Below are 27,315 nucleotides of genomic sequence, written 5' to 3'. Positions count from 1 at the left end.
AATAATACTCAAAGCACTTACCATCTTAGCCTTTCTCTGTTTATGAAGCTCTTTCAGTTTAATCCTTCACAATAACCCTGTGGGTCAAGTCAGCAATCGTGTATGTGTCTAAGATGGTGAAATAGTATCTCATAGAAGTTGAATAACTTGTTCAGGGTTGCTGAGTTACTCTGTGCTTCTGACTTACTCTGCTCAACAGTTTTTACAGTAAATGAAGAATACTTTTGAAGGTATTCTTAATGAACAAAAAGGAATTTCCAAACTCTGTCCCATTTATTAAAATCTAACGCTTTTTAGTCTAGTCGGTCAGTAAGACCAAAGTTAAGAACCCATTAACCAGTGTTTAAATTGACTTATGTGCAAATCAAGAAAATAAACATTTAGGTCCATTTCTATTCTGCTGCTGATGTGATAAATTTAAGGAAGGCTGGCTTATATTAATGGAACTTCAACTGGAAGTAATTAAGCCATTATAATTATTTTCTTATTGTCTCTTCCTTTCAGAGAGATGGAAACCTTGATGACGAGCTCTACCCTGCCACCCCTTTTTGCAGAGGAAGATGGCTCCAAGGAGAGTAATGATCTGGCCACAACTGGGTAAGCAGCTGCTCTGGGACACTGGGCCTCCACCAAGCTTTAAAACAAAGCTTCTGATAATGGATGAGGTGCTAAAGAGACTGTTTTATATCCTAAAACCAGAAGTTATGTTTGTTAGGCTTCACAAAAGAGAGAGCGAGAGCCATTGTAAGCTGCTTTGTGATCTGCATTCAGCTGTCATTTGCCGTGTTCTGGTGCCTGTGAACTGGCACAGCAATATGTGGATCTAGGAAACATCAGTTCCTCCTGATTAAGAGAATTACATAGCTACCATTAAGTAAATAACCTGCCACAGGGCTAGCTCTAAAAATCAAGTTCATTTTCTGTTTGAATTGCCACAGATATGAAAATAATTTTTCCCCCAGAGGTCTGATTTTTTTTTTTTTTTTAAGATCAGATTTTTTTAATATGGCTCTTTATTCAAGATGCCTAGGAGCTCTGACTTGACTGACTTCTCTTCCTTTCTTTCCCCCCATCTCCTTTCTTTGGTATTTTTGGGGCAGATGTATAAAGGAATATAGAAAAGCACTAATAGCAATAGTCCCTCTTCCCTCGAAAATCTCTGTTCCACTTGAATTTTTATCTTTTCTATTTAGAAGTTATTTGCCACGGAAGAAATACATTCACTGATTGAAGTGCTAGCTAATCCCTGCGATGAATTATTTTAATATTCTTTAGAGCTCTTGAAAAATGGACTAGACTTTGTAATTATTCTGTTTCCTTACCTCACATATATTTCTTCATTAATATCTGCCTTCTGACCTTACTATTCAGATAAAGTTGTTCTCCAAGACTTTTCTAAAAGCTGCCTTGTTGTTAAATCCAATTCATTCAAGAAAAATTTTCTGAGTGTCTCCTATGTGCCAGACACTGTTCTAGGCACTGGATACTAAGCAATGAACAAAGCAGACAAAAATACCAATCCCCGTAGAGTTTAAATTCTACTGGAGACATCAGGGAGTAAACAGGATAATTAAGTAAAATACATACTATGTTGTTAAAAACTATGGATTAACAAAGCAGGGAAGAGGGTTGGGAAGGCTTTGGGGTGCAGTTTTAAATAAGATGGCCCAGAAATGCTTTCAAAGTGAATTGAATAAAGACCTGAAGGAAGCAAGGTAGCTAGCATGCAGTTATCTGGGGAAGATTATTCTAGGCAGAAGGAAAAGGAAGTGCAAAAACCCTGGGTTAGAAATGTTTTTACCTTTTAGAAATACCCAGGAAGCCAGTGTAGCTGGAGCAGAGTATATATACCAAGGGGAAGGTAGTAGAGGACTACATCGGTGCTTTCTGAGTCAGAAAGTCTGAGTGAGGGCTAGAGATTTTACGTGGTAGTATGTTCCCAGGCAATGTCAGTGCTGCTGGTATGAGGGCCATACTTTTGAGTAGCAAGGACTAGACCATGTACAATCTTATAGGTCAGAGTAAGCACTTTTAACTGGCACTCTGAGAGAGGTGAGAAAGCATTGGAGGATTTTGAGCAGAATGATCTGATATTTATTTTTTAATAGGATCCCTGTGGCTGTTATATTGAGAATAGAGTGAAGGGAGCAGGGGCTGAAGCAAGGAGATGAGTTAAGCTCCTGAAATAATTCAAGTGAGAGATGATGAGTTAAAGAACATCACTAGTGACAAGAGTATTTTTGTTGGAGTAGTAGGGTTGAGACCTCATTGGAGAGGGTTTCAGGGATAATGGGAATGGGGTTTGGTGCCATGTAGAATTTGACGTATATTTTGAAGATAAACCAAGTTAAGATTTGCTTGAAAAACCAGATGAGATGTGAGAAGGGAGAAAAAAGCAATCAAGGACAACTCCAAACTGTTGGCCTAAGCGACCGAAGGGATGACTTAGATGGGGAAAACTAAGCAGGAGATTTTAAATTTGAGATGCTTGTTAGATATCCAAGCAGAAATGTCAAATAGACAGCTTGATATAGGGCTTAGGGGCTAGGGGAGGTCTCGACTAGAAAAAGAAACACGGGAATCATCGGCATATACCTGATATTTAAAGCCAGAGACTGGCTGAGATCACTGAAGAAATGAGCGCTATGTAGATAGAAAAGAGAAGAGATCTAATGCCTGAGCTCTGGGATACACTAGCATTTAAGCCAGGCAGAAGAGGAAAAGTCAACAAAGAACACTAAAGGGAATAGCTAAAAAGGTAGCAGAAAAACCAGAGGAGTGCCATGTCCTGGAGAACAAGTTAAAAAAAGGTATTTCAAGAGGAAGAGATCAACTGTGTTAAAACCTTTTGGAAGATCGGGTGAGATGAAGGCTGAGAAATGACGCGGAATTTAGCATGGAGGGCATCGGTGACTTTTGTAAGAGTTGTAAGGACACATGTCCTTTGGGTTACGTTTAAGAGAGAATGAAAGAAGAGAAATTGAAGCCAATAGATATAAACAATTCTTTTCAGAGTACAGATCTTCCTCAGCTTACCATGGGGTTACCTCCAGATAAACCCATAGTAAATTGAAAATACCATTGGTCAGAAATGCACTTAATGCACCTAACCTACCGAACATCATAGCTTAGCCTAGCCTACCTTCAGCGTGCTCAGAACACTTACATTAGCCTACGGTTAGGCAAAATCATCCAGCACAAAGCCTAAAGTGTTGAATATCTGTAGTTTGTTGAATATTGTACTGAAAGTGAAAACAACACTTGTATGGATACAGAATGGTCATAAGGGTATCAGTTATTTACTCTGGTGATTGCGAGGCTGACCAGGAGCTGAGGCTCACTGCAGCTGCCCAGCATTGTGAGAGAGGACCATGCAGCGCATCACTAAACTAAAGAAAAGATCCAAATACAAAAGTCCGAGTGTGGTGTCTACTGAATCTATCTCACGTTCACACCATCGTCAAGTTGAAAAATCATAAATCAAACTGTCTTAAGTTGGGGATGGTCTCTATGAATAATTCTGTAATGGAAAGGAGAAAAATGAAGTGGGATCCAGAGAGTGCTTTTTGTTTTGTTTCATTTTGTTTTAAGGTAACAAGGTAAGAGTAAAAAATGTCACATTTGCTTGCTGACTAGGCTGATCCAGTGGACAAGGAAGAATTGGTAATGCAGGAGAGGGCAGGATTGCTAAAAACCTGTCTTTGAGTAGGCTAAATGCTGTGGGGTCCATGGCACAAATGGAAGGGTTGTTGGCTTTAACTAAGTGCGTGCCAACTCATTTATAGGAACAAAAGAACCTTGTTTTGTTTTGTTTTGTTTTGTTCCAAACTGTGTCCAACTTGTCATCTCCAAGACATTTGATGCCTGTGACCACTCCCCTCTGGTTTCTGTTCATTTCAGTCAGGGATTCATAGGATTGATACATTTCCCCAAACCTAACTTTCATATTTTACTGAAATAAGAATGTACAAGAATTAGTAACTTAAAAGTTGATGGCACTGTTGGAACAAGAATGACAGTGAGTGAAAAAACAAGTTGCCAAAGCCATCCAAAGTGATTGAAACATCTGGAAAATAAAGCTACCAGGATCAAACTGGGTCTCTGATGGTGCCTCTTTTCAGAGAACATGATTGGCATTGAGTTCATAATTTCTCTTAGTCTTTTTCAAAGGACCTCAAAGACCTCAAAAATGTAGGAAACTCCTGTTTAAAATCATCTATTATATTTTCTAGAAAGGGTCAGAAAAGTGTAATTTCTTTCATTTCCAGGACAGTGTGCATCTGCTTTCATTCATTTCTCAGCCCACTGGAATCTGAATATTATTCCCCTAATTCTACTAAAACTATGCTCCCTAAAATTGCCAACAACCTTTAGGTCTTCGAATTTAGCAGATACTTTTCAGCCTATCTTATTTGACATCTGCATCTTTTTACTTGGTTCATACCCACTTCTAAAAAGTCTTTCTGCCTTGGCCTCTTTGACAGTATTCTCTCCTAAATCTCTTAATGCCCTGCTTAGTCTTTCCTACTTCTTCTAATGCTTGCTCTTCAAATGATCTTTTCCAACAGAGTTCTGTCCTGACTTTCTTCTCTCTTTCTGGAGAATATCCAGCACTTCCCATTTTTCTGATTTTCTTCACTTCTGTTCTCTCAATGCATGTTTCCAGTTGTCTGTGGGACAGCTTCACTTAATTATGCCATGAGTGTTTCAGACTTACCGTTTTCTCTTCTGTCTTATACCCACCCCACCCATCCCCCACACACTTTGCAGTTGACATTGGCTAATAGTGCATAATCACCCATAGAGTTACCTTTGACTCAGTCATTAAGTTCACTCTATCCCTGAAATATCTCTTAGCTATCATTCCCCTCTTCCCCATCCTGCCTGCCTGTCTCTCACTTAGTCTATAGCAGTAGCCTCCTGAAAGGTTGCCCTTACTCCTGTTATACTCTTTTCTTTCTGCCTGTAATGATGTTTACCTGGCGAGTACCTATTTATCTTTCAAGACCTCTGTAAAATCTGTCTTAACATCCTCTACATATGTATAAAATTCATCATACCATACACTTTTTACAAACCTCTATTTTAGTACTTACATTGCATTGTAATTATTTGCCTATAACCCTATGAAGTATACATTCTTCCAGAATAGTGAGTGAATCCAGTCATCTACCTTATTATGTCCACTTTTCAGAAGGTTGAGATCTGGTTTGCCAACTCGTCTGGAACAGAATGCTGGAAACAGAAAAGAAATATGTGTTTTATTTCCTAACATTTATACCTGAACCTACTGAACTTAATAATATCATTAGATGATCTGGTTGTCAATAAACACTTGAGTCCAAGAAGTAATAACCTATGGAATGTACCATAAGAGATACTTCTTACGCCCTTCTGTGACAGGGCACCCTGCCTCTACAACTGCCATTCCTATTCTCCTTTTCCATTAACAATATTTTCCCTTTACACTGGAGATAAGATGCATGAAAAGTAGCATATAAAAGTGAGACTCTGTTGCATGCTCAGAACTAAAATGTCAATGTTGAGGGGAGAGGTCATTTTTTGAGAAAAGATTATAGTTTGTTTTTTTTTAAGTTTATGTATTTTTGAGAGACAGAGAGCAAGTGAGCAGGGGAGGGGCAGAGAGAGGGGAAGAGAGAATCCCAAGCAGGCTCCACGCCATGAGCGCAGATCCCGATGTAGGGCTTGAACTCACAAACCTTGAAATCATGACCTAAGCTGAAACTAAGAGCTGGACGCTTAACCAACTGAGCCACCCAGTTGCCCCTAGTTATTTTTAATAGAAGGCTTCTCCATGAAAATGACCTAGTTTAATCAAGCACTGAAACTAGTTTTTTAAATACTCTATAACTATTCTGGAGACCTTATTTACATTTACACAAATGAGGTGGGGTAATTAAACCTGGCTTCTGCTTTTGTTGACAGGGCAATTTGTCTTGAACCTTGGTAAATAGGAATCTTTGATGCTATTGATAACTGAACACATCTGCCTGTTACTCTTAAGGTTAACCCACCCAGAGGTTCCATATAGTAGTGGAGCCACATCATCCACCAACAATCCAGAATTTGTGGAGGATCTCTCCCAAGGTCAGTTGCTTCAGAATGAGGCTTCAAATACAGCAGAAGGCACTGAACAGAGGCATGAAGATGAGGTAAGCTGAAGAAGCATTTCTTCCTGTTACCAGTCTCTGAAGTTTCTAAAGAAGCAGTCAGCAAAGGAATTGATCGAAGCATTCATCTTCTGGCCCCCCTACATTCTGCAGAATTTTCTTCGTAGAACCGTATTAATAGTTTCACATAAAACCATATTAATGGTTTTAATGACACAGAGACAAGTAGACTCTTTTTCCCCCTGCTTAATAAATTTATACCTACATCATACTAGATGCTCAACAAATGCTTACTGAATGAATGAATCATTTACATAAGTAATTAACGAGAAGTCCACATGCCCTTGTTCAAGGCCACACATTTTATGCACACCAAGCCCTATAGCATGGAATCATACATTCTCAGAGGATCCACACCACTTACCAAGCCATTCACCCTCTCATAGAGGGCATCCTTCTCTAATTCACACAAGGTTCCATATGGGCCTGGGGCAGTCATGCCCTTGTTGGACTTTCAGTGTTCCTCACAATTGATTGATTACATTGTCCACGTTAAGGCACTCTTTTTTAGTCATACAAGAATACCACCATGAATTTCATCTTTTTTCTTGTTTTATTTATTTGTTTTTAAAGTTTATTTATTTAATTTAGAAGTAAGTGCAAGCAGGGGAGGGTCAGAGAGAGAGGGAGAGAATTGCAAGCAGGCTCCATGCTGCCAGTACAGAGCCCAACGCAGGGCTCAATCCCACAAACCATGACCTGAGCCAAGATCATGACCTGAGCCAAGATGAAGAGCTGGATGCTCAATCAACTGAGCCTTTCCAGTGCCCCATCATCTTTTTTCTTACTTTAAAAGAGCTGATTCTTTTCATGTTGGCATCCTTTAAGATTATAATGAATGCTTGAAGCTTCTTAAACATCTTAAAATCCTTAGTAGCTTTAATGTTACTAAGTTTACAAGACAAAATCAGGGGGAAAAAAAGCTGATAGCAAATACACCATTTGCCCAGTGGTGAATAATTCATATTAATTTGGAGGACTACAGTACTATAATTAATATTTTAATGTTTTTGTCGCATTTCATTTATTTTTCTCTTTGAAAGAAGAATTCTTGTATCCATAAAAGTTTATTAAGTGATAGGCTGTGTGTATTTGTAAAATTATGAAGCAAAAGTGTGAGGGAGCTTTCATCTCATTAAAAGACAAAGAGATGGGGGGTACTTGGATGGCTTGGTCAGTCACTCTGCCCCTCCCCTGTTCATGTGCTCGCTCTCTCTCTCTCTCTCTCTCTCTCTCTCAAAATAAATAAATAAACTTTAAAAAAAGAAAGACAAAGAGAAAGGGTTGTGGTAAAACATCAGTAGTACCTCAGTCCTTTCTTTAAACTTTTTTGAGGTGATTTCATTTTTTGATGTAACTCATAACATATAAAGACCTCTGACTTTATAAAATAAACATCTTAAGGAACAAGTCATCAAGGCAAAAAACTAAGTATTCATTTTGGATATATTATACTTGATGAAATTTAGATATTAATTTAGAAATCTATATGTTGTCTACTGTGGGAAGTGAACTGGTCTTTGATGGTATCAATGAAAAACATCCTTCACGAATGATTTTTAAGCCCTGTACTACAACTTGTCTCTTTGCCCAGTGTTTGTGACATCTTGTTCTGATCTACCATGACAGTGTCTGCTTCTCTGGCATAGTATTATGTATGTGCTGCGTTTCTCATTTAGGAAATTCCCCTGTCAGGAGTTAGGACTTGTTAAGTGCGTATGAAGGCCAAAGTGTACATGATCATGGTGCCCCTTCTTCTCATCAGTTAGGATTAGCCCCTTAATGTAACAGTCTGTAGTGTGGTACATGAAAGGATGTGCAGATGAACCATCTAGAGTTCCTTCTTGAAGACTGCATTGCAGTCATTTGTACCTATGACAGATTTGGAGAGCTTTGAATATCTAGGCTCCTAATGGTAGGAAAATGCAACTCTTATCCTGTTGTGTTCGTTTGTTTTATTGTTGTGTTATTTGGGTGGATTTTGTAATTTGGTTTTTGGTTTTTTTATTTTGTCTTACAGCAAAGAAGTAAACGAGGAGGTTGGTCCAAAGGAAGAAAGAGGAAGAAACCTCTTCGAGACAGCAACGCACCCAAATCCCCCCTTACAGGATATGTTCGATTCATGAACGAGCGTCGAGAACAGCTTCGAGCAAAAAGACCAGAAGTCCCATTTCCAGAAATCACAAGGATGTTAGGCAATGAATGGAGTAAACTGCCCCCTGAGGAAAAACAGGTAATTGTTCCTATTCCTGATCCTCTGCTTGGTTTTGATTATGCCTCAAAAATAGCTTCCATCAGAAAAGCAAAGAGGATGGGTGGTTGATTCTTCAATTTTGTCATGGGGCGTAGAAGAACAGAATAGCAGGATTCGTCATAACTCTTTTCTCTAGCACAGTGGTTTTTGTACTGTTTCAGGATCTGCTTCAGGGGTACAAGCAGGAGGGCCCCTAGCAGCCCCCCTAAACCAAAGCAGCTCTACTCTTATTTGATTTATATGCTAAGAGTTCATATAAGAATTTTATAAAAAGTGATTCAATATTAAGAAATTAAGAAATCTGTTGATATGATTTATTCTACCGAGTCAAATGAAAAGTCAGGAGTTCAATAAGAAAAGGTCATTTGATAAAATTCTGCTGTTCACATAAGATTTTTGTTTAATTTTTTTTAACAAGTTCTGGCAAATTTAACCTACTATGAAAAATAAAGCAAGAACTATTTGAATTCCTCTCTAAGCAAAAACTAACACTGTTGCCAAACTGAAACAAATCCATTTGTTAGAGAGGGTTGAGAGGAATTAAGGACAAGATAGCCACAAATTGGTTGAAATGCCACAAAAGCAGAATGATGGTAGGTTGTGGGAGTGGCTTGGGGTTAAAAGTTCCCAGCATTCTCAGCATCTAAAAGATAGCTATATTTCTTTTATGTCTCATACTCTTTACAAAGGATTCCAAACAAACAAAAACCAAATTGAAAAATACTCTGGGGAATTAACTGAATTCAGAAAATTTCAAGGAGATTATATTAAGTTGCAACTTGAAGCTCTTTGTGGTAGCCAGCAAGTAGAAACCAGTGCATATTGTCCATTATCTTATCCCTAATGTATAAAGGGATCGTGAGCTGTACGTACTCCATACTTCATTGTTTACTCTTTTGTTTTTAATTTCTTAATTTCATAATTAATACATGCTCTTTGTTTAACATGTTTTTAAGATGATGCAGAAGTGTGTAAAGGAAAAAGCAAAAGTAACATTAATTTTCTCCAGAGATAACCACTATTAGGTAGGGCAAAGGTTTTAGTGTTTGTTTTTAACTTTTTTTCTTTTTACTGTTTATTTATTTTTGAAAGGGGAGAGGGGCAGAGAGAGGGGGGTACAGAGGATCCAAAGCAAGCTCTGCACTGACAGCAGAGCCCAAAGCAGGGCTCAAACTCACCAACCATGAGATTGTGACCTTAGCCGGAGTCAGACACTTAACAGACTGAGCCACCTAGTTGCCCGTTTTTAACTTTTTATTTTGAAAAAATTTCAATGTACAGAAAGTTATAAACACAGGATAGTACAAAGAATGCCTAAATACCCTTTACCCAAATTCACCCGTAGTTAACATGTTTTACCCCATCTGTCCATTTGTGTATGCACTTACACTCTTCTGAGCAAGCTACACATACTAAGCACTCACGCTCACTTGCTTGCGTGTGCATGTGCGTGCTCACTCTCTCTCACTGACATACCCACGTGCATGCACACTCATGCTTGTGTGCTTTCTGTCTCACACACACACGCACACCTTTTTTCAAAATCATTTGAGAGTAAGTTATATACCTCATTGCCCTTCACCCCTAAATATTTCAGTGTACATTTCCTAAAAGTAGATATGTTTTCTCACACATAGTTTCATTATCAACTGTATAATTTTATATTAACACAATATTTTTATCTAATTTACTGTCTATATTCCAATTTTGTCAGTTGACCTAATATCCTTCCTCTGTGACATTTTCCCCCTCCAGTTCAGATTCCAGTCCAGGGCAGGGTTTTGTGTTTCATAGTCAGAACTCTGGATTCCTTTAATCTGGGATATTTCCACAGTCTTTCTTTGTCTTTCATGACATTGATATTTTTTAAGAATGCAATCCCTCCCTCTTTCTCCACCTCCTTTTTGTTTACTTCTAATGAACATTGCTCATTTTGTACTTGTCTAATGTTTCCTTGTGATGACATTGAGTTATGCATTCTTAGAATACTGCATAGGTGGTATTGTGTCCTTCTCCGGGTATCACATGTGCAAGCACACAATGTCCTTTTATTCCTTACTGGTAATGTTAATTTTGCTCTCTCAATAAAGTTTTTTTTATTCTCTTTTACAATTAATAAGGAATCTGTGGAGAGACATTTTAACAACATACAGAGTCCGTTCCATATCGACGTCCCCCCTAGATTTAGCATCCACTGATGACTTTTGCTTGGTCTAATCTTTACCGTGAGGGTTGCAAAATGATAATTTTCCAACTCTAGCACTCCCTTCACATTTACTGCTCAGCTTTCAGCATTCTAACTTAAGCAAGAACCCTTTTCCTCCCTGCTGTTTGTTATTTATCGTTGGTATGAGCATACTAATTTTTTTCCCCAAAGGTTTATAATTTTATTACTGTACTTCAGTATTGGGGTACTTAAATTGTCCCATGTTTGACCAGTCGAGTGTCTTCTACATCTGACTCTTGTGCAAGACAAGGTTTTTAATGTAATATCTGACTCTAGTTTGTGTCCATTTAAAAGCACTATTTTTATACATTATTTCTTAAACCTAATTGCTGAATGAAAAGGACAAGGCACTAAACAAAATTATCCTGTTGGATCAATGACTTTATTTAAATAATTAATAGCACAAAGAGTGCAGATATAGGCTCTGTCATAGTAGTCCATTTTAGGTCCATAGGATGAGGTCATTCCTTTTTATGTTCTTTGTGTCTCCCGGCTTTCGTGCTCTACTCTTCTGGCTCTTAAAAGGCCAATTGATGTATGAGATCATTCTCTCAGAATGGGTTGGGGATAGAGAAACAAAGTAATATTCCATCCTTTCTCTTGGGAAGACTAAATATGCCTATGTGGTGTTCAGTCCTCTTGAGGACTCTAGTGGCCATGTATAGGTCTGTCTATGGGATTAGAAGAATAACTGTAATGTCTTCATATGAATATTTTATGAGAATGATCTCAATAGAACTTGTCTTCATTAAGTTAGAAAATGTAATAGTGTAAAGAATTAGAATCACCTATTTCTTTTATAATTGAGGGATTATATATTTTTCTATCCATATGATTTCTTTATTCTCCCTTAGAGCTTATCCTTCATATACTTTCTTCCCATATTCTAATTGTCCTCTGTTTTCTTCAGTGAGTTCACTAATATTTTACCCAGATGTGTTTCTTGAAAATAATTCCACATTTCTTTCCTAGCGCTACCTTGATGAAGCAGACAGAGATAAGGAGCGTTACATGAAGGAACTGGAGCAGTATCAGAAGACTGAGGCCTACAAGGTCTTCAGTAGGAAAACCCAGGACCGTCAGAAAGGCAAATCTCATAGGCAAGGTATCAGAACCAGAATGAGATGTTTTTGTAGTTTGTTGTGCATGACAGAGTGTCACAAAGCCTATTGTTAGCGTGATAAATGTAAAAGGTAAGTTTCCATCGTTTCTCTATTATGCCACATTCACAAACATACCTTGGAATTTTATTAAAATCATATTACTCTCATTTAAAAATCTCAGTTGCATTTCCATATCCAGGGTCAATAATTTGATTTGTGTTCCAAGACCCCTCTTAGTTGCCTATGCTTTTTTTCCTAATTCCGGGGTTAGGCATTTCTCTGCCTCTAAACAAGTCTGTCTGCTAAACTACATACCTGCCTTTCTTTGACACCACTAAGCCTTCGTGCACCATTTCTCCCACCCTTCAGTGCTCATCCTTTTCATTCATTCATCCATTCATGTATTCGTGTACTCAAACACTACATGTTGAGCTTTCATATATTGTCTACCAGGCTTTATTATACCAGGCTTTCACCTAGGCATTAAGGATGCAACAGTGAACATGACAGACAAGATCCCAGTCTTCATGGATTCTTGTTCTCTGTTAAAATTGTTCATCACACCCTTCAAGTCCCCTTTCTTCAGGAGACATTGCCAGAGAAGCCCCACCTCCCACTAGTCTGTCATTCCTTAGCCATTGCATCTTCTCCACATTTGGGCATCTTGCCTGCTAAACTTTAATGTTGTACAAACAGCCTATCGTGTGTGTCTCCTGTCCACTCTCCCACTCTGTTCTCCTCAAAGGTCAGAACTGCATCTGCTGTTTCTCTTGTGTCTAACTAACTAACTGTAGTGCAGCACAGTTCATTTTCTTGGGTTTTGTTATTGTTTTGTTTTGTTCTTGAAACTAATGTTCTCTTATTCTTTCATATTTTAGATGCAGCCCGACAGGCCACTCATGATCATGAGGTAATTAGCTTTCTGTCTGCGTATCATATATCTATTTATAATAATGTTGCTGTTTGTCATGCTTTTGGACCTTTCTTTTCTTTTTTTTCTTTTTTTTTTTTTCTTAATGAATGGCATATTATTTCCTATCACATAATTCATATTGGGTGAGTTGCTTTTGCTCAAGGATTCTTACTATATGGCGGGCACCTATCATGAGTCTGTCCTTGAACTACGGCCCCTAACTCCAGTCCTGTGGTCCAAGAATTTATTGCCTTGAAATGCTAAAGATGGCTGGAATTTGGAGTGAGGTATAGAAATGAAGACCAGCTGAAAATCATAACTTAATCATAGTTTTTCATCATCAGATATCTCACTCTGACTCTCAGAAAGTTGTTTTTTAGGGAATTCCACATTTAGTTAAAATGAACTATTCAGCCATAGTGTCATTGGAGCACAAGTGACAGTATCTTGGTTCCTAGCTCACAGGCACTTATTTGTTTACTGGCTTTTTCCCCTCCGTTTGGTTTAAGCCTGTCATCCATAGGATTTGGGCCTATGTTCCTATATAGGATTTTAGGCCCATGTGTCTTGGCTATGTGTCTTGGCAAAGAGAGCTTTAAATATATAGATAGCCCAAGGTTCACATATGGTTATAAGAAAATAAAATATTTTGGTAATTCCATGCTTTACAATACTCAGTGACTTTTCATCGCTTATCAAATTCCATTCACCTCAGCAATCTGAGTCTTCTGTAATCAAGTCCCACCTTCCCTTTCCAAATACCTTAACTCCCATGTTTCCCATGTATATGTTACATACTTAGCTAAAAAGCCTTTACTACTCATTGTCCTCCACGTGCCCCCATCCCTTTCTGCCTCATGCTTGTGCTCATATTCTTTCTTGCATGAAAATACTTCTGTCTGTCACTCAGTTTTCCCATTACCCCTCCCCATCACCCCATTCTGCCTCGCGAAATTCTAGCCATCCATCAAACCCGGTTTCAAGTTCCATTTCCTCTTTCAAGCTTTTCCTGTGTCTCTAGCTTCCTTTAACCCTCACAGCTCTCTCTGTTTCTCATCTGCAGTCAGCTGCTCTAGCTAAGATGTTGAGATTATTCAAGTGCTTCTGTTCTTCACATTCCTGGATTATAATCTCTTCAAAGGCACCCATGGTCTAGTTTCCATCTTGTACCCACCCCATTACCACCTAGCGTGATGTGCGTGTATTGGGAGGTCTTCCAGAAATACTAATTTTTATACAAAACCCATTTGTTTAAATAACAGCAGAAATTTACAAAAAAAGAATTTTCTGTTGTAATCTTGCGTGCATTTGGCTTTTTAAGAAATAATTTTTTCAAAATAATAAGTTAACTTCTCTTGGGGCTGTAGTTCTCATACCTAATTTGGCATTGGTGACCTTCAAAACATAGAGAAAACATTTAGATTAACAAGTCAAATAGATTATTTTTAAGTTATTTTTAATGCTTTTTTAAATTTTATTTTAGTGTTTATTTTTAAGAGAAAGAGAGGGAGAGAGAGACAGAGAGAGAGTGAGGAAGGGGCAGAGAGAGGGAGACACAGAATCTGAAACAGGCTCCAGGCTCGAGCTGTCAGCAAAGAGCCTGATGCAGGGCTCAAACTCACTAACCATGAGATCGTGACCTGAGCTAAAGTCGGTCGCTTAACCAACTGAGCCACCCAGGCACCCCATCAAATAGACTTATTGCCATCCATGAATTAGAAAGTAAGAAGCATAATAAATACTAGCATTTTATTCTTCAAATAAATCCTATGAAAATATAGACATATGACATCTCCTGACATCTCCGTGCTCTATTTAGGGTGAAATAGTATGATATTTTTTACTTGAGAAACTGTATGTATACTTTATATTTAAAAGCCTAATCGAATAGTGTTGCAAGCTTTTTATTTTGCCAGATACTTATATAATTACTTATTTCTCTCTTTATTTGTGTGCCCACCTACCCATATCATGAGATTTCCATACTTCCTTTTTCCCTTATTAAGCACCCTTTATAACTTCTCTATCCTTAGTGGTTGCAAAAGAGAATTTGGACAATAATCTAAAACATTAGATCTCACACTTTCTAGTCAACAACTGATTAATTCCTTTCATCACTATGAATTTTGCTGGCCAAATTATATGTGGCATTTTTGTCCTCTGTAAGGTTTATAGTTTTGGTCAGGAAAGATTTAGTAGATTTACTCAGTCACAGAAACTCCTGCTGATGATTTAAGAAATGAAGCTTTTTATTAAATGAGGCTTTTTATTTATTAAATGAAGCTTTTTATTTTTATTTACATGATTTAGCATGGTATGGATTTGATTTATGAAAAAGGGATAAATCTCTATGTGATTCCCCTATTTTAGGATTAGATACATGTTAAATCAAAGGAAAACAAGAGGAGAGTAGATGGACAGCCAGCAGTAGTTTCTCAAATGTGTATACAGTGGGCTCTGTAAGTCTGTCTATTGGCATGTCCACATCAGGATAAAGCTCTCTTAGCAAGGTTATTGACCCAATTAATGTCCCTCACTGTATCAGATTTTATTTTACATTGAATCATATCTTTCTTAAACTTGGTAATTTCAAAACAATTGAAATAAAGAAATAGTTTGACAGTTTTTAAACATAGTTACATAATGATTTCCTTACAAATAACTTCTTAGTATAGTAGTTCAGAAAAATAAGAAAGCACTAGGAGTGAAAAGCAGCCACAGAATTCCCCATGGAAAGGATGAACCGAATCAGGCTTTAAAGATTCCTCAGGTTTTGTGGGGGGCACCTTGAAGAGGGTAAAATGACTTGAGCAGAGTTATGAGTAAGTTAATAAAAGAGCAAGTATCTTGCAAAGTGCCTAAAACATCATAGCTTTTAAATACATGCTTATTTCCCTTTACTTATCCTATTAGGAGTAAAATGACAAATGTAGTAGAATATTCTTCAAGAATATTCTTCACTTCAAAAAGACTAAGACCTCAGAAACTCTCTCAACTGACCCCACCCCCACCCATTTTGCAGTCAAGAAAAGTGACTTGCCTGAGACAGGAAAGAACTTCCCCAGAATCACTGACTGAATTACAGGCAGAAGTACGAGTGAGATGCAGGCTTCTGTATCCCATTTTGGCATTCTTGGCTGCACATGCCACGCTAAATGGAACAAACTAGTGTTGAAAGTGAAAATGGGCTGGTTGGTCACCAAATTTGTCGCTAATTAAGACAGAAATTATTTTGTTTGTATAAAGAAACCTATTATATTCCTAAGTGGAACTTGGATTCCTAAGACATTGTTACCATGGCAGGTACTGGCAAGTTCCTGTCAGAGCTAAAGAAATCTGACCTAAAAGCCACTTGAGTGTCCTGCATAGCACTGGGGCACTGGGACTGGTACACAGCAGTAAGAGTGTTCCCTAAGGTAAAGGGACCTTGAGCAAAGCATGTCACATTCTATGAAATTCTGGCCTTGAACCTAGATCACAGCAAAATAGATTCAGTTCGAAAGGGCCCCTGTTCTTTTACCCTCCACTCAATATATAGAATAAAAAACCTAAGTAAAGGGCATTTTTGCTCCTCTTAGACCAAAAGCCAGCCTTCTAGACACAGGAGTCAACTAGTGTTACTCTCAAGAAAGCATCTACATCTCATGTGAGGACTAAGATAGAAACAATAATTTTGTTTCTCCCTTAATTTATGAGAAATGACAAAATGACACTCAGCCTGAACAAATTAGACCCTTTCAATGAAGAGGTAATGAAATCCTTATGATTTTAATCCCTTGAGCGATCCTTGGAACAGCTTAAGTATATCGGAGCCCCCAGGAGGATCCTCTCCGTGCCGAGTAATGTACTCAGTAATGGAAGAGTGCTGATGGTTTTTATTACCACTCTTCCGTTAAGTAGAATTGCTGTTGCCTTTCAGAGACTGAACAGTTTCATTTAATTGCTTTCGTGTTTCTTCTTTTGCACTCTAAGACTCTGTACCAACGGGCAGTGTGTTAATGTACCTACACGGTACTATTCTCTGCCCTTATGTATTTAGCTTGGTTTGGGCCACTCTGGCAAAGAGGAGAATTACCTGTCTGAGGAGACTCAAGGCCTTGGAGAGACCTCTTGGTACCACAGAATTGGGGGGCGAGCATCCCTCCCTACCTAACTAGCAGATACTTAGACCTGTGACTAGGTGACTGATCTCATATGAACCTGTAAAGTTAAGTAGGAGACTGAGCAAGGTAGCATGATAAAGTCATAAGACTATACGAAGTCATTTGTGGACTTTTATCTGTTACACCTTGTTCATGTTCAAATTGTATGTCATAAGTTTTCTATTTTCCTATAGCAACCCAGCAACAGAGTTAGAGCATAGGTAAGCCAGCAGAGTCCTGAGAAAGCCACTATGAAATATGTCTAGGATCCTTTCTGGCACCAACTCTTCTTGCCCATGCATTAGTTCTCCTAGAAACCACCAAGAACTGGCCCAAGGTAGAGCTTTGCATGTTGAAATTGGGGCTTTCACTGATAATTTTGTTGTTTATTTGTAAATTGATCTGGGAAACTTTGCTTGCCTTCTTTAAGAGATAAGGTAAAAATGAAGTGCCCGGAAGGTTTCTTCAGGTAAATACATAGTTTTTCAGACTTAACATCTTAGATGTCTCTCTTGATCAGCTGCCATTGGCAGGCTGTTCATACAACGCAGCCCCCTTACAAGGCAGATGCCACAATGAAAATGGAAGCTTGGTTGTCAGAATTCCCTCACAGACTGTTAACTGCTTAGCTTTTTACTGGGCACCAATCCTATTTGTGTTCAAAGATAATAAAAGGCTAGTGGCAAGAGTTAGGAAAGATGCATTCTATCTCTGGCTTTAAACATGTTTTTGTAGGAATGTTTTGTTTTTTTTGTTGTTTTTTTACCGTTCTTTATGTTATAAAGATTTTGGAATCTTCAGATCTCACTAGCAATTCTTCAGTACTCATTTCCCACTGTTGTCTTTACCATCTTATGTAAGATTTTTTTTTTTATGTAAGATTTTAAACATTGTGCCAATACACTTATAATCTATATTCCTGATCCTTTCAACTTCAAATTCATTGTAGAAATTCCAGCCAAGGCATCTTGAAATTGGCTTTATTCTTAAGGGTCACTGTGGAATATATTTTGCAGTAGTTTTGTGAGACCTTTATTTTTAAACTTTATTTTTAAATTCACCAAATTGGCAAGTTAATTTTAGGCTTTGTTATTCTTTTCTATCACACATAATCCTGGATTTTCTCAGTTTTAGAGGCTAGGTACTTCTTACTTCTTGATTTTGTTTTTGTTTTTGTCTTTCCTGTGTTTGAAGAAAGTGTAAAAGATCCCCAACTATAGGCTGCGCCTATAAATGAGTAAAGTGGTGGTACTAATAGCATGCCATTATTATTGCTCATGATTGGCAGATCTCTGCTGAAAGTTCTTGTTGTCCATTTGGCAAACTTAGAACAGACAGCCCTATCTCAGAGCATTTTACATGGATAACCAACAGAAGCAACTGAAAAAGCATGTGGAAATTCCCATTCTCTATTCCTACCTCAATACTTGTATACTGTTGACTATTCAAAGCACAGAACTCAGAAATGGCTTCCAAATTCTCCATCAGAGAAACTTATGTAGGTTTTTTTTTAAGATTTCTCATTGCACAGCAATTGTACACCTGAGAGAACTAAATATTTAACCTGCTTCAGCTCTATGAAAGGTGATTCCAGTGAAAAGGTGGAATTTCCCTCACACCTTCACTTGGACTGATCCTTGCTCACCCTACTGTTTCTTTAAGGAAGACATGGCCTTCAGGCCTTACCTATTTAAACACACACACGTAACACACAGTGGAATATTACTTAGCCATAAAATAATAATGCAATTTTGCCATGGTTAGGCCTAGAGAGTATTATGCTAAGTAAAACAAGTCAAAGAAAGACAAATACCACATGATTTCATTTACATGTGTAATCGGAAAAAAATGGGAGCATCTGGATGGCTCAATTGGTTAAGCGTCTGACTCTTGATTTCGGCTCAGGTCATGATCTCATGGTCGTGAAATCAAGCCCCATGTAGGGCTCCACACTCAGCGTGGAGCCAGCTTAAGATTCCTTCCTCTTTCTCTCTCTCAATCTCTCTCTCTCTCTCTCTTTCTCTCTTTCTCTCTCTCTCTCTCTCTCTCTCTCTCTCCCTCTCTCCCTCCCTCTCTCCCTCTCTCTCTCCCCGTCTCCCCCTCTTTCCCTCTCTCCCTCTCTGTCTCTCCCTCTCCCTCTCTCTGCCTTTGCCCCTCTCTCCCTCCTCCCCTCTCCCCTGACCTTGTTCTCTCCCTCTCAAAACAAAACAACACAAGTGAATAAATAGACAAACAAAAAGCAGTAACTGGCCCATAAGTACAGAGAACAAACTGATGATTGCCAGAGGGGAGGGATGTTAGGATGGTCAAAATGGGTGAAGGGGAGTGGGAGGTAGTCTTCCAGTTCTAGAAAAAGTAAGTCACTGGTATAAAAGGTATAGCAGTGGTTTTGTAATGTCATTGTATGGTGACAGATGGTAACTACACTTGTGCTGAGCACAGCATAATGTATAGACTTATGGAATCACTACACTGTACACCTAAAATTAATGTAACATTGTGTGTCAACTATACTTCAAGAAGAGAAGGGGGAAAAAAGAACTGTTTTGTTACTCTTGATTTACAGAAAGAAACAGAAGTAAAGGAGCGGTCTGTTTTTGACATTCCTATATTTACAGAGGAATTCCTGAACCACAGCAAAGGTAATTACTAAAGTATCATTTTGTATTCCTCAGATTTGTCACAGGGGATTTCATTCTCAGGAGGGATTCATTGCTCAAAAGCAATGGTAGTGATATTCTCCACCCTAGGGCTAGTCTGGAAGAAGAAAGCTACTTTTTTTTCCACTCTCTAGCAAAGGTAGCTACTCACAAACCAGTGAATAAAAGGTAGACCAGTTTTGTTAAAGCTACTTTAGTTTCTGGATCAAAGGAAATAAATATGCATCACTAATTCAGTTGCTTTCAAACTCTTAGCCCAAAACCCTTTGTATAATAAAAGCTTATATGGGCATCCAGAATATAAAATGAGTAAGAGCAAAGCTGACCCCATTGCAGGAAAGATGGAGACCCACAGCTGTGCTTGCATCAGTCTCCCAGGATCCCCTTGCGAAGCCCTTCAGGCTTCTCATTGCATAGTTTTAAAAAACAAAACAAACATTGAATACCAAGAATTGCAACTGTTCCTTGCAATTTTAAGTAGGAATATGACCAGCTTTAAGAATTAAAATAGCTCTGGGGACCCAGGCATTTTATTGCTGAAATTGCTATCTGGAAGGCTATAATGAGACTAGGGAAATGAGGTGGGGTAGCTAATTAGAGACAGCTAAGCAGAACTTCCTTGTAAGAGTCTTTGGGAATCCTCCGAGACTCCTAGTGCTACTTGTGTTCTGCGCGGGGGTGTGTCCTCAGCCCGGGAGGCAGAGCTCCGCCAGCTTCGCAAATCCAACATGGAGTTTGAGGAGAGGAATGCAGCCCTGCAAAAGCACGTGGAGAGCATGCGCACAGCAGTGGAGAAGCTGGAGGTGGATGTGATCCAGGAGCGGAGCCGCAACACGGTCTTACAGCAGCACCTGGAGACCCTGCGGCAGGTGTTGACCAGCAGCTTTGCCAGCATGCCCTTGCCTGGTAATATCACACTTCCCCGAGCACTTTGGTGGTGGGGGCAAGGGAGCAGCTGCTATTTGTGTTGGTAGTGGTGGGGTAAGGCTGAAGTCTCCCCACCAAGAGGAAAATCAGTAAAATAAGGGTTTTCCTCCCTCAGCGTTTTCTGGGGTGTCACGTAATAGTATCTCCATATTGGCTACGATCATCCACAATTTTGAACTCTCTGGTCATTTAAATTTTTCTCCAATTACATTTTATATAATTTACTTTCCTTTCTGTTAAGCTTAACTTGATATTCAGAATAATGGAAACTGAGTAATAAATCCTGAGTAGGGCATTTTTCTTATATATGTTTGTTTGCTTTGTAATTCTGTTTTAATGGGAAGGAAGAGAAAAACAAACACTAGTATATTTTATATACTCGTTCATGTTAAGGATAATTGCAGCAGAAAGCAGGGAGTCTCTAACATTTTGTTATATGCAGCTACTCCTATGTACTGTATAGCAATTATATAGCCCATCGTTTTATTCAATCTCTGTGGATTAATTTCATTTCTTTGAGGTCTAAAAGTCTCATCTGAAATGAAAACCTGGTCTGTGGAGTGGACCACATTAGAGTCATAGTTGCCTTAACTTGGAGTCACTTAACTGTGTTATGGTTGAACTGAATAGGGAGGATTTTCCTACTTTCTCTTCTTATCTCACTTCAGGAAGTGGAGAGACACCTACAGTGGACACCATTGACTCATATATGAACAGACTGCACAGTATTATTTTAGCTAATCCCCAAGACAATGAAAACTTCATAGCTACAGTTCGAGAAGTTGTGAACAGGCTTGATCGTTAGGGAATGGTGAGTGCTCACTGATGCGATATGTATGTGCCAACACGTCATCAAAAATAAGAAGGCAGTAGACTTTCTCAGTACTACTAAAACCCTGGCATTACATCAAACAAATGAATTGGAGACTTGATTAAAATCACTGTTACATGATTACTCAATGTAATAAATAATGTTAGAAAAGAGTTTTTTCTCATGCATGCCTCAGCATGGTTAATGGAAAGAGCATGATTTTTTGTGGTTGAACCTCCATTCCAGCTTTGGCAGTTATTAGCTGTATTCTCCAGTGTCAGTTTCCCAAAGTGTTTTGAAGAGAGAATGGGAAGCTTAGAGGAAATCACCCCCCAAAACAGCACTTAAAATAAATGTCACTTAATTGTTAAACTTCCTTTTCCCTGGAAAATACTAATGATAACCTACAACAGCAATCACTGAGACATTGTATGTATATAAAATCTACATGAATAAGAAGCTTTTTATTCACCACTCAATATCAGAGTAACTATTTGTGTGTTAAATGTTAATATGAACTATCCCTACAGTGAAACAGCTATTGCCCTGTTTAAACAGATTTAGAGTTTAAATTTTTTTTTTAATGTTTATTTATTTTTGAGAGAGAGAGAAACAGAGTGTGAGCAGGGGAGGAGCAGAGAGAGAGGGGGAGACACAGAATCTGAAGCCGGCTCCAGGCTCTGAGCTGTCAGCACAGAGCCCAACAGGTGGCTTGAACCCACGAACTGTGAGATCATGACCTGAGCCGAAGTCGGACGCTTAACTGACTGAGCCACCCAGGTGCCCCTAAACAGATTTAGAGTTTAAAGGCAGGGGTGGGGCAGGGGGGCGCCTGGCTGGCTCAGTTAGAAGAGCACTTGAATCTTGATCTCAGAATTGCGAGTTCCAGCCCCACATTGGGTGTTGAGATTACTTAAATAAAATAAGAAAAGAAAAAGACTTTAAGTAGATTTAAAAACTAAACTCTCAATAAGCAAAAAAGAGAGGAGAGAGAAAATAAGCCCTTTAAAAATATATTCAACAAATGACTAGTAGTAGTTCCTCTTAGAGAAGAAAAAAAAAAATACATTTCCAGAAAGTCTGTCCGTATAAACTTTTTGGTATGAATGGTCAGTCATCAGCTGTCATTTCTTAAATAGAACTCGTAGGTGTTCACTTAAATTCCTAGAGCTAGGGTGCCCTGTAGTGTGGCATCCCACAGAATTGACAACCCTTTGGTCTGCAGGCCCATTCCTGCAAACGTAGAAACTGTGGAAATCCTAGCACCATATGATGAGGTGGCCATATATGGATCCAAAAACAAGAGGGGACAGCAGGATAGGCTTCTTACACTGGCCAGTCATGGTTTTGAATCTTTATTTATTTGTCCTGCAGGTACGTGAGCACACTCATACACATGTTCATATTGTAGCATGGTTTGGGCCTTGAGCAAAATGTATAAGAATAAATAATTAATAAAACCCATGATTCTTGTCTAATGAGGCAACATCTGCTAGCAGAGACAAAAGCAGTAGTCTCTGTCCTCCTCGGCCATGCCATTGGATGGTAACTGTGTGAGACAATGCAGGATATGTTAGCCTCTCCTGTGCCCTGATGGGGAAAGGATTACCGTCCTGGATTACCGTCTAGTGTGTAGCCAGATGGAACCGACCATACTTCTAAGAGATGACTGGACTCCCTACAGAATAAAGAAGTGGCATTACTGCTGCTGTTGGCGAAGGGAACAGCTTGTAAATCTAGGCCTGGGATTTTCTGGAGCTCATCATCCTTCTCATTTTCACACAGTGTTTTCAATTAGCACTCTTGTAGGCTTGAAAAGAGAGAGCCGGGACAAACAGTGTGGAAGACTGTGAAAGAACACAGTGATTGATAATATGGTGTCTCCTCACGTAGGTATAGGGCATTTATTGCAAGTTTTGAGCCAAAAGTGGTTTTCTATTTTGAGCATTTTGCCAGTGAGAAGACTCTCGTAAAGCCTTACCCATCCTGAGGATATAAACTGTAGTATCCGTTCTCTGAGGTATCTTTGAAAACCTAGAATGTACCTGAAATACGAACCATTTTATTACTACGGATTCTTACAATCCAGCCATGCAAACATAACTAAGAGTAGATAGTTCCCCACACCCCTCAAAACTGTCAAATGAAACAATTATAAAGAGTGTGATTAATACTAGCTTGGCCTCATTATACAGATATGTACAGACAGCTAGGCCTGATGTCCCCAGCATTCGTGGTGCAATTAATTACTCTGACATGAGCTTGGCAAAGGTTTCATCCACTGTTAGGAGCCAGTGAGTGAGGGAAGCCAGTGTTCTACAGTTTTAGAAGAGCATATTAGAGCTGGGAGGGACCTTTAGAAATCCCAACATTTTACATAGGAAGAAACTGAGTGACAGAGAGGTGAAATTTCTTGCCTGAAAATACCTAAGTAGAAGAGTGCAGAATCTAGGACTAGAACACGTATACCCAAATTCTAGTTCAGTGGGGTTTCTAAAACATTGCTATAAGGAGGTGGGGGCAGGTATAAGGGGAAGGCACCAAAAACCTTGGAATACAAGTGTTAAGATAAATAGGAGGTAAAGAGAAAAACTTACAATCCAGTGATTAAATGTTATAAAAATTTGGTCAGCCCATTTAAAAATTATTTTTATGGACATATAGTGGAAGACTTGCCCTAGTTGTCACCTTTCTCTGTATCTAACCTAGAAAAAAAGTAGGGCTGGGAGGAAACCATGGGGGCAGTTTCACATTGAGAGGTGACCATGTTACATAAGCTGTCAAAATCCATATGTTGCTTGATTTCAGTTTAACCAAATGAAAAATGTTTGGCTCTTTGAGGAATTGAAGGAAAAAAAGCCCTTTCTTACGCGATTGCATTTTTAGCAATGTAAGAAAATGTATTGATCCTGTGCACACAATACATTGCTATATATATGCCAAAGTTTTTAGATTTATACTTGAAGAAAATTGGTTTTGATTGATTATACATTCTTTGGTCTAAAATGGAGTACTAATTTTCCATCATCAGATTTGGCCCCGATAGTCGCTTTTCTGTGTTCAGCTGACGATTTTCCTACCTCCCCACTGTTGCTGAACTGGAACTGAACCATGTTCTTCATTGAAATGTGATCTCAGACATCTCAGGGAGGTTGTCTGCTTGCAGCTTCATGCACTCTTGTTTACCCGAACCCTGCTCCTCGCCATAGCCCTCCCCAAAATAGAAGAGAGTATTTGTTTTTTTCTAACCCATAGCTCTAACCCTTTCTGATCAGTGCTCACCTTTTCGGTATCTTCATTGTTTTCTCCCTCCGGTTCTACAGGTCTTAGAGCTCCGTGGTGTTCTGTGAGTGGTTTTACTTGTGAGGAATGAGAAGCCATCCATGGAAATTTGAACTGAGCGGAGGCAGAGAGGGGGCACAGATTGCTCTGCTTGGGGAAGAACTGTCAGTTAGGAGCTAAATGCCTTCACCCCGGGAAGCCATGTGAGGGAGCAGCCAGAGGAACATGGATGCACTCTTCCTGTGGAACCGGCCTTGTGCAGCTTTGAAAGCGTACAGCCGCTCTCCCAAGTCTTCGGTTTCCTGTCATCTGCATTTCTGATCAAGTGGGTCTGCGGATATTCTGCTGACCGGGCAACCCTGACACTGACATCTTCTGCAGCCGAAAGGAAACCTTCTCATTGTTCCCCTTCAGATGGGACCCTTTTATCTGTGGCTCCAGTTTTCTTACCTAGCTGTCACTTTTTGTTTGTAATGCCTTTGGGGGTTATTTTTTATTTCCTTCACCCCCACCAAGTTATACATCTCCATTTTCTGACCTCTGGGCTTTGTTGCTCAGCTGGCTCTGAAGGAGAGTTTCTCTCATTGGACAGGCCCAGGCTTCTCCCATCATTGTCCTGCTGTGACTCCACAGAAAGGAGCTTCTTGTTGACAGTGTCCTGTGGAGCAGGCTGTGTTTCTTACCCCACATGGCGCTCAGTGGGTGCCAGCCCTCATCGAGGCTTTGTGATTGCTGCCCTGAAGGAGAATGCTCTTTCCTTCCTCCTTGGTACTGCCTGCTGTTTTCGAAGCATTGCTCCTGCACATACACGGTGTCCCAGCCCCAGCAAGGCTCTTCTGTTCCCATCTGTTGGCAGTGTCTTGTGGAGCATTTTCGCTGAGGAAAAGGTCACTGGTAAACAGGAGAGAATGGGGAAAGTCGTTTCTGATTTGGGATTGGAGAAAAGGGAAAAAAACAAAACAAACAAACAAAAAAAAACCCAAAGTCTATCATGAGGGAAAACTGAGGGAATCCCTGTCTGCTTTAGGTGTACTGACGCTCCGGTGGGGATAGGTGGAAATGTTCAAAATAGTCTCTTGAGCTGACAAACAAGGGCACAGAGGAATTTGTCTTTCCTCTGTAGCCACAACTGCAAAATCTATGTCAAAAGGACGGGCTTCCCTTCCTTTTCCCCTCTCAGTAAGTGATTTTTTTAACACCACAAGGGGAGAGAGGTTTCTGATTCTCACCTCAGGGTTTGGTTTTGTTTTGTTTTGATGCTCTAGAGCACAAGGCTGACAGTTGCAGCTGAGATCTTTGGAACCAAAGTGGGGCATGCTGAGCCCATTGTCTAGGCACCGTGCCACTGAAGCAGGTGGAAATGTGTCCCCCTCACAATCTGCTCATAAGCCAGGGTGCAAGCCAGAAACCCCCTGTCGTGTTGCTGCCCCATCCTGTCTTCTCAGCATCTCCTTACCTGATTTCTTTATTAGCCCAAAGGAAAGAAAATAACAACAAAAGCAACCTTTTTGCAAAATGTTATGTGAGCACACATCAAATTTCCGTGCACTGAAGCCTACATACAACCACTTGACAACTTCCTAGAATAAGAGCCCATCGTTCCTTGTTGCTATAAACCTAGCTTGCTTTTCTGTATTTTCCTGTTTTTCTGCCCTCGCCTGCTGTTCCTGTCACTTCTCTCAGACTCCTCGCCTGCTCAGTCCAAGCTAGAACACCGTGTGTGTGGCAGAAGGACAGCCAAGCCAGTTCTGGAAGTTTGCGCTTGCCTTCTGCCAGGCACTTTGTCTCCTTTCTTCTTTCCTCCTGATACTTGTCTCTTTCTTCTTTGTGTCAGTTTTGTGCACCTTTGTTAGCAGTGCTGTTGACCGGAAAGACTGCACCTTGGTCCAAAGATTGGTTCAAAGATCATCATTCTCCCGACTGTAGATAGGACATCTGACATTGATTTGAAACCTTTGCATATTCAGGAATGTCCCAGATCTTGGGAGAGAACTACAGTCTAAAACCATTGTCACAAAATACAAAACCTGCTTTTGAAATCCCGGCTGTCTCGGTATCTACATACCTGACTCTGGTGGCTGGGATTCAGCTGCCACAAAACTGTCAGACTCTGTAAAGCAGGTCTGTGTTACTCCTCCCCCCCCCCACCCCAGGAGGGGGTGAATGAGGTTACAGACTAACGCGGTACCTAATTCATGTTTCCCAATAAACCAGTAGCTATTCCTGCACACTTACATGTTCTTCTCAAGAAATTAGTTGTGGCCTATTCAGTGTTACACATTTCTTTTTTTCTTTAATTAAAACCCAAGGAGCAGCTGAGGAAAGTTAAGACAAAGTGTTTTATTTCTGACAACATTAAATTTTAGAAAAAAAAAAATTTGTGTACATGTGTTTGGAACTGTTAAAATGCCAAGTTTTCTGTACAAGTGTTTTTGTAATTAAACTTTTAGATTTTCTTTGTTTTTGAAGAAGTTGATATGCTTGCTTGACACTTGCCTCATTAAAACTTTTCTACGTGGAATCCCTCACCTCATTCCGTTTTCCCTGCATTGTGATGAAAAAAAGACCTACCTCCACCTTTTCATCTTAAAGACTGTGTCATCTCTACGTTAATCATCAAGACTGTTATGCTTTTAAAGCATTAACACATTCATTTTACTAATTGCTTATTCAAAATGTGTCTTAGAGTTCAACTCTTTTAATGTATGTATAACAATACAGTGAGTTGTAATTCATGTTAATGTAGCGGTAGTATTCTGGAGGCAACTTGAAAGAAGTCTGATGTTCTCCCTTTTGACAGAAGAG

At 39.4% G+C, this 27,315-nt stretch overlaps 1 protein-coding gene across 5 annotated transcripts in view; it reads left to right on the top strand.

The window, feature by feature from the left end:
- Positions 1-27,034, top strand: part of HMG20A (high mobility group 20A) — a 68,690-nt gene extending 41,656 nt beyond the window's left edge. For all 5 annotated transcript variants that reach the window (XM_086711273.1, XM_086711275.1, XM_086711276.1 and 2 more), the window contains 9 exons: positions 505-597; positions 6,026-6,173; positions 8,212-8,424; positions 11,645-11,777; positions 12,654-12,685; positions 19,397-19,472; positions 20,181-20,396; positions 21,086-21,228; positions 24,552-27,034. In XM_086711273.1, the coding sequence (XP_086567399.1) occupies positions 509-597; positions 6,026-6,173; positions 8,212-8,424; positions 11,645-11,777; positions 12,654-12,685; positions 19,397-19,472; positions 20,181-20,396; positions 21,086-21,222 (1,044 nt within the window). In that variant the 5' untranslated portion in view covers positions 505-508 and the 3' untranslated portion in view covers positions 21,223-21,228; positions 24,552-27,034. The remainder of the gene's footprint in view (positions 1-504; positions 598-6,025; positions 6,174-8,211; positions 8,425-11,644; positions 11,778-12,653; positions 12,686-19,396; positions 19,473-20,180; positions 20,397-21,085; positions 21,229-24,551) is intronic.
- Positions 27,035-27,315: the final 281 nt, after the last annotated feature.

This window comes from Puma concolor, chromosome B3, assembly GCF_028749965.1.
Source record: "Puma concolor isolate L17-30 chromosome B3, mPumCon1.1.hap2, whole genome shotgun sequence".
Taxonomy (NCBI): domain Eukaryota; kingdom Metazoa; phylum Chordata; class Mammalia; order Carnivora; family Felidae; genus Puma; species Puma concolor.
Note: the sequence above shows the minus strand (reverse complement) of the source record. Positions and strands in the feature narration are given on the sequence as shown.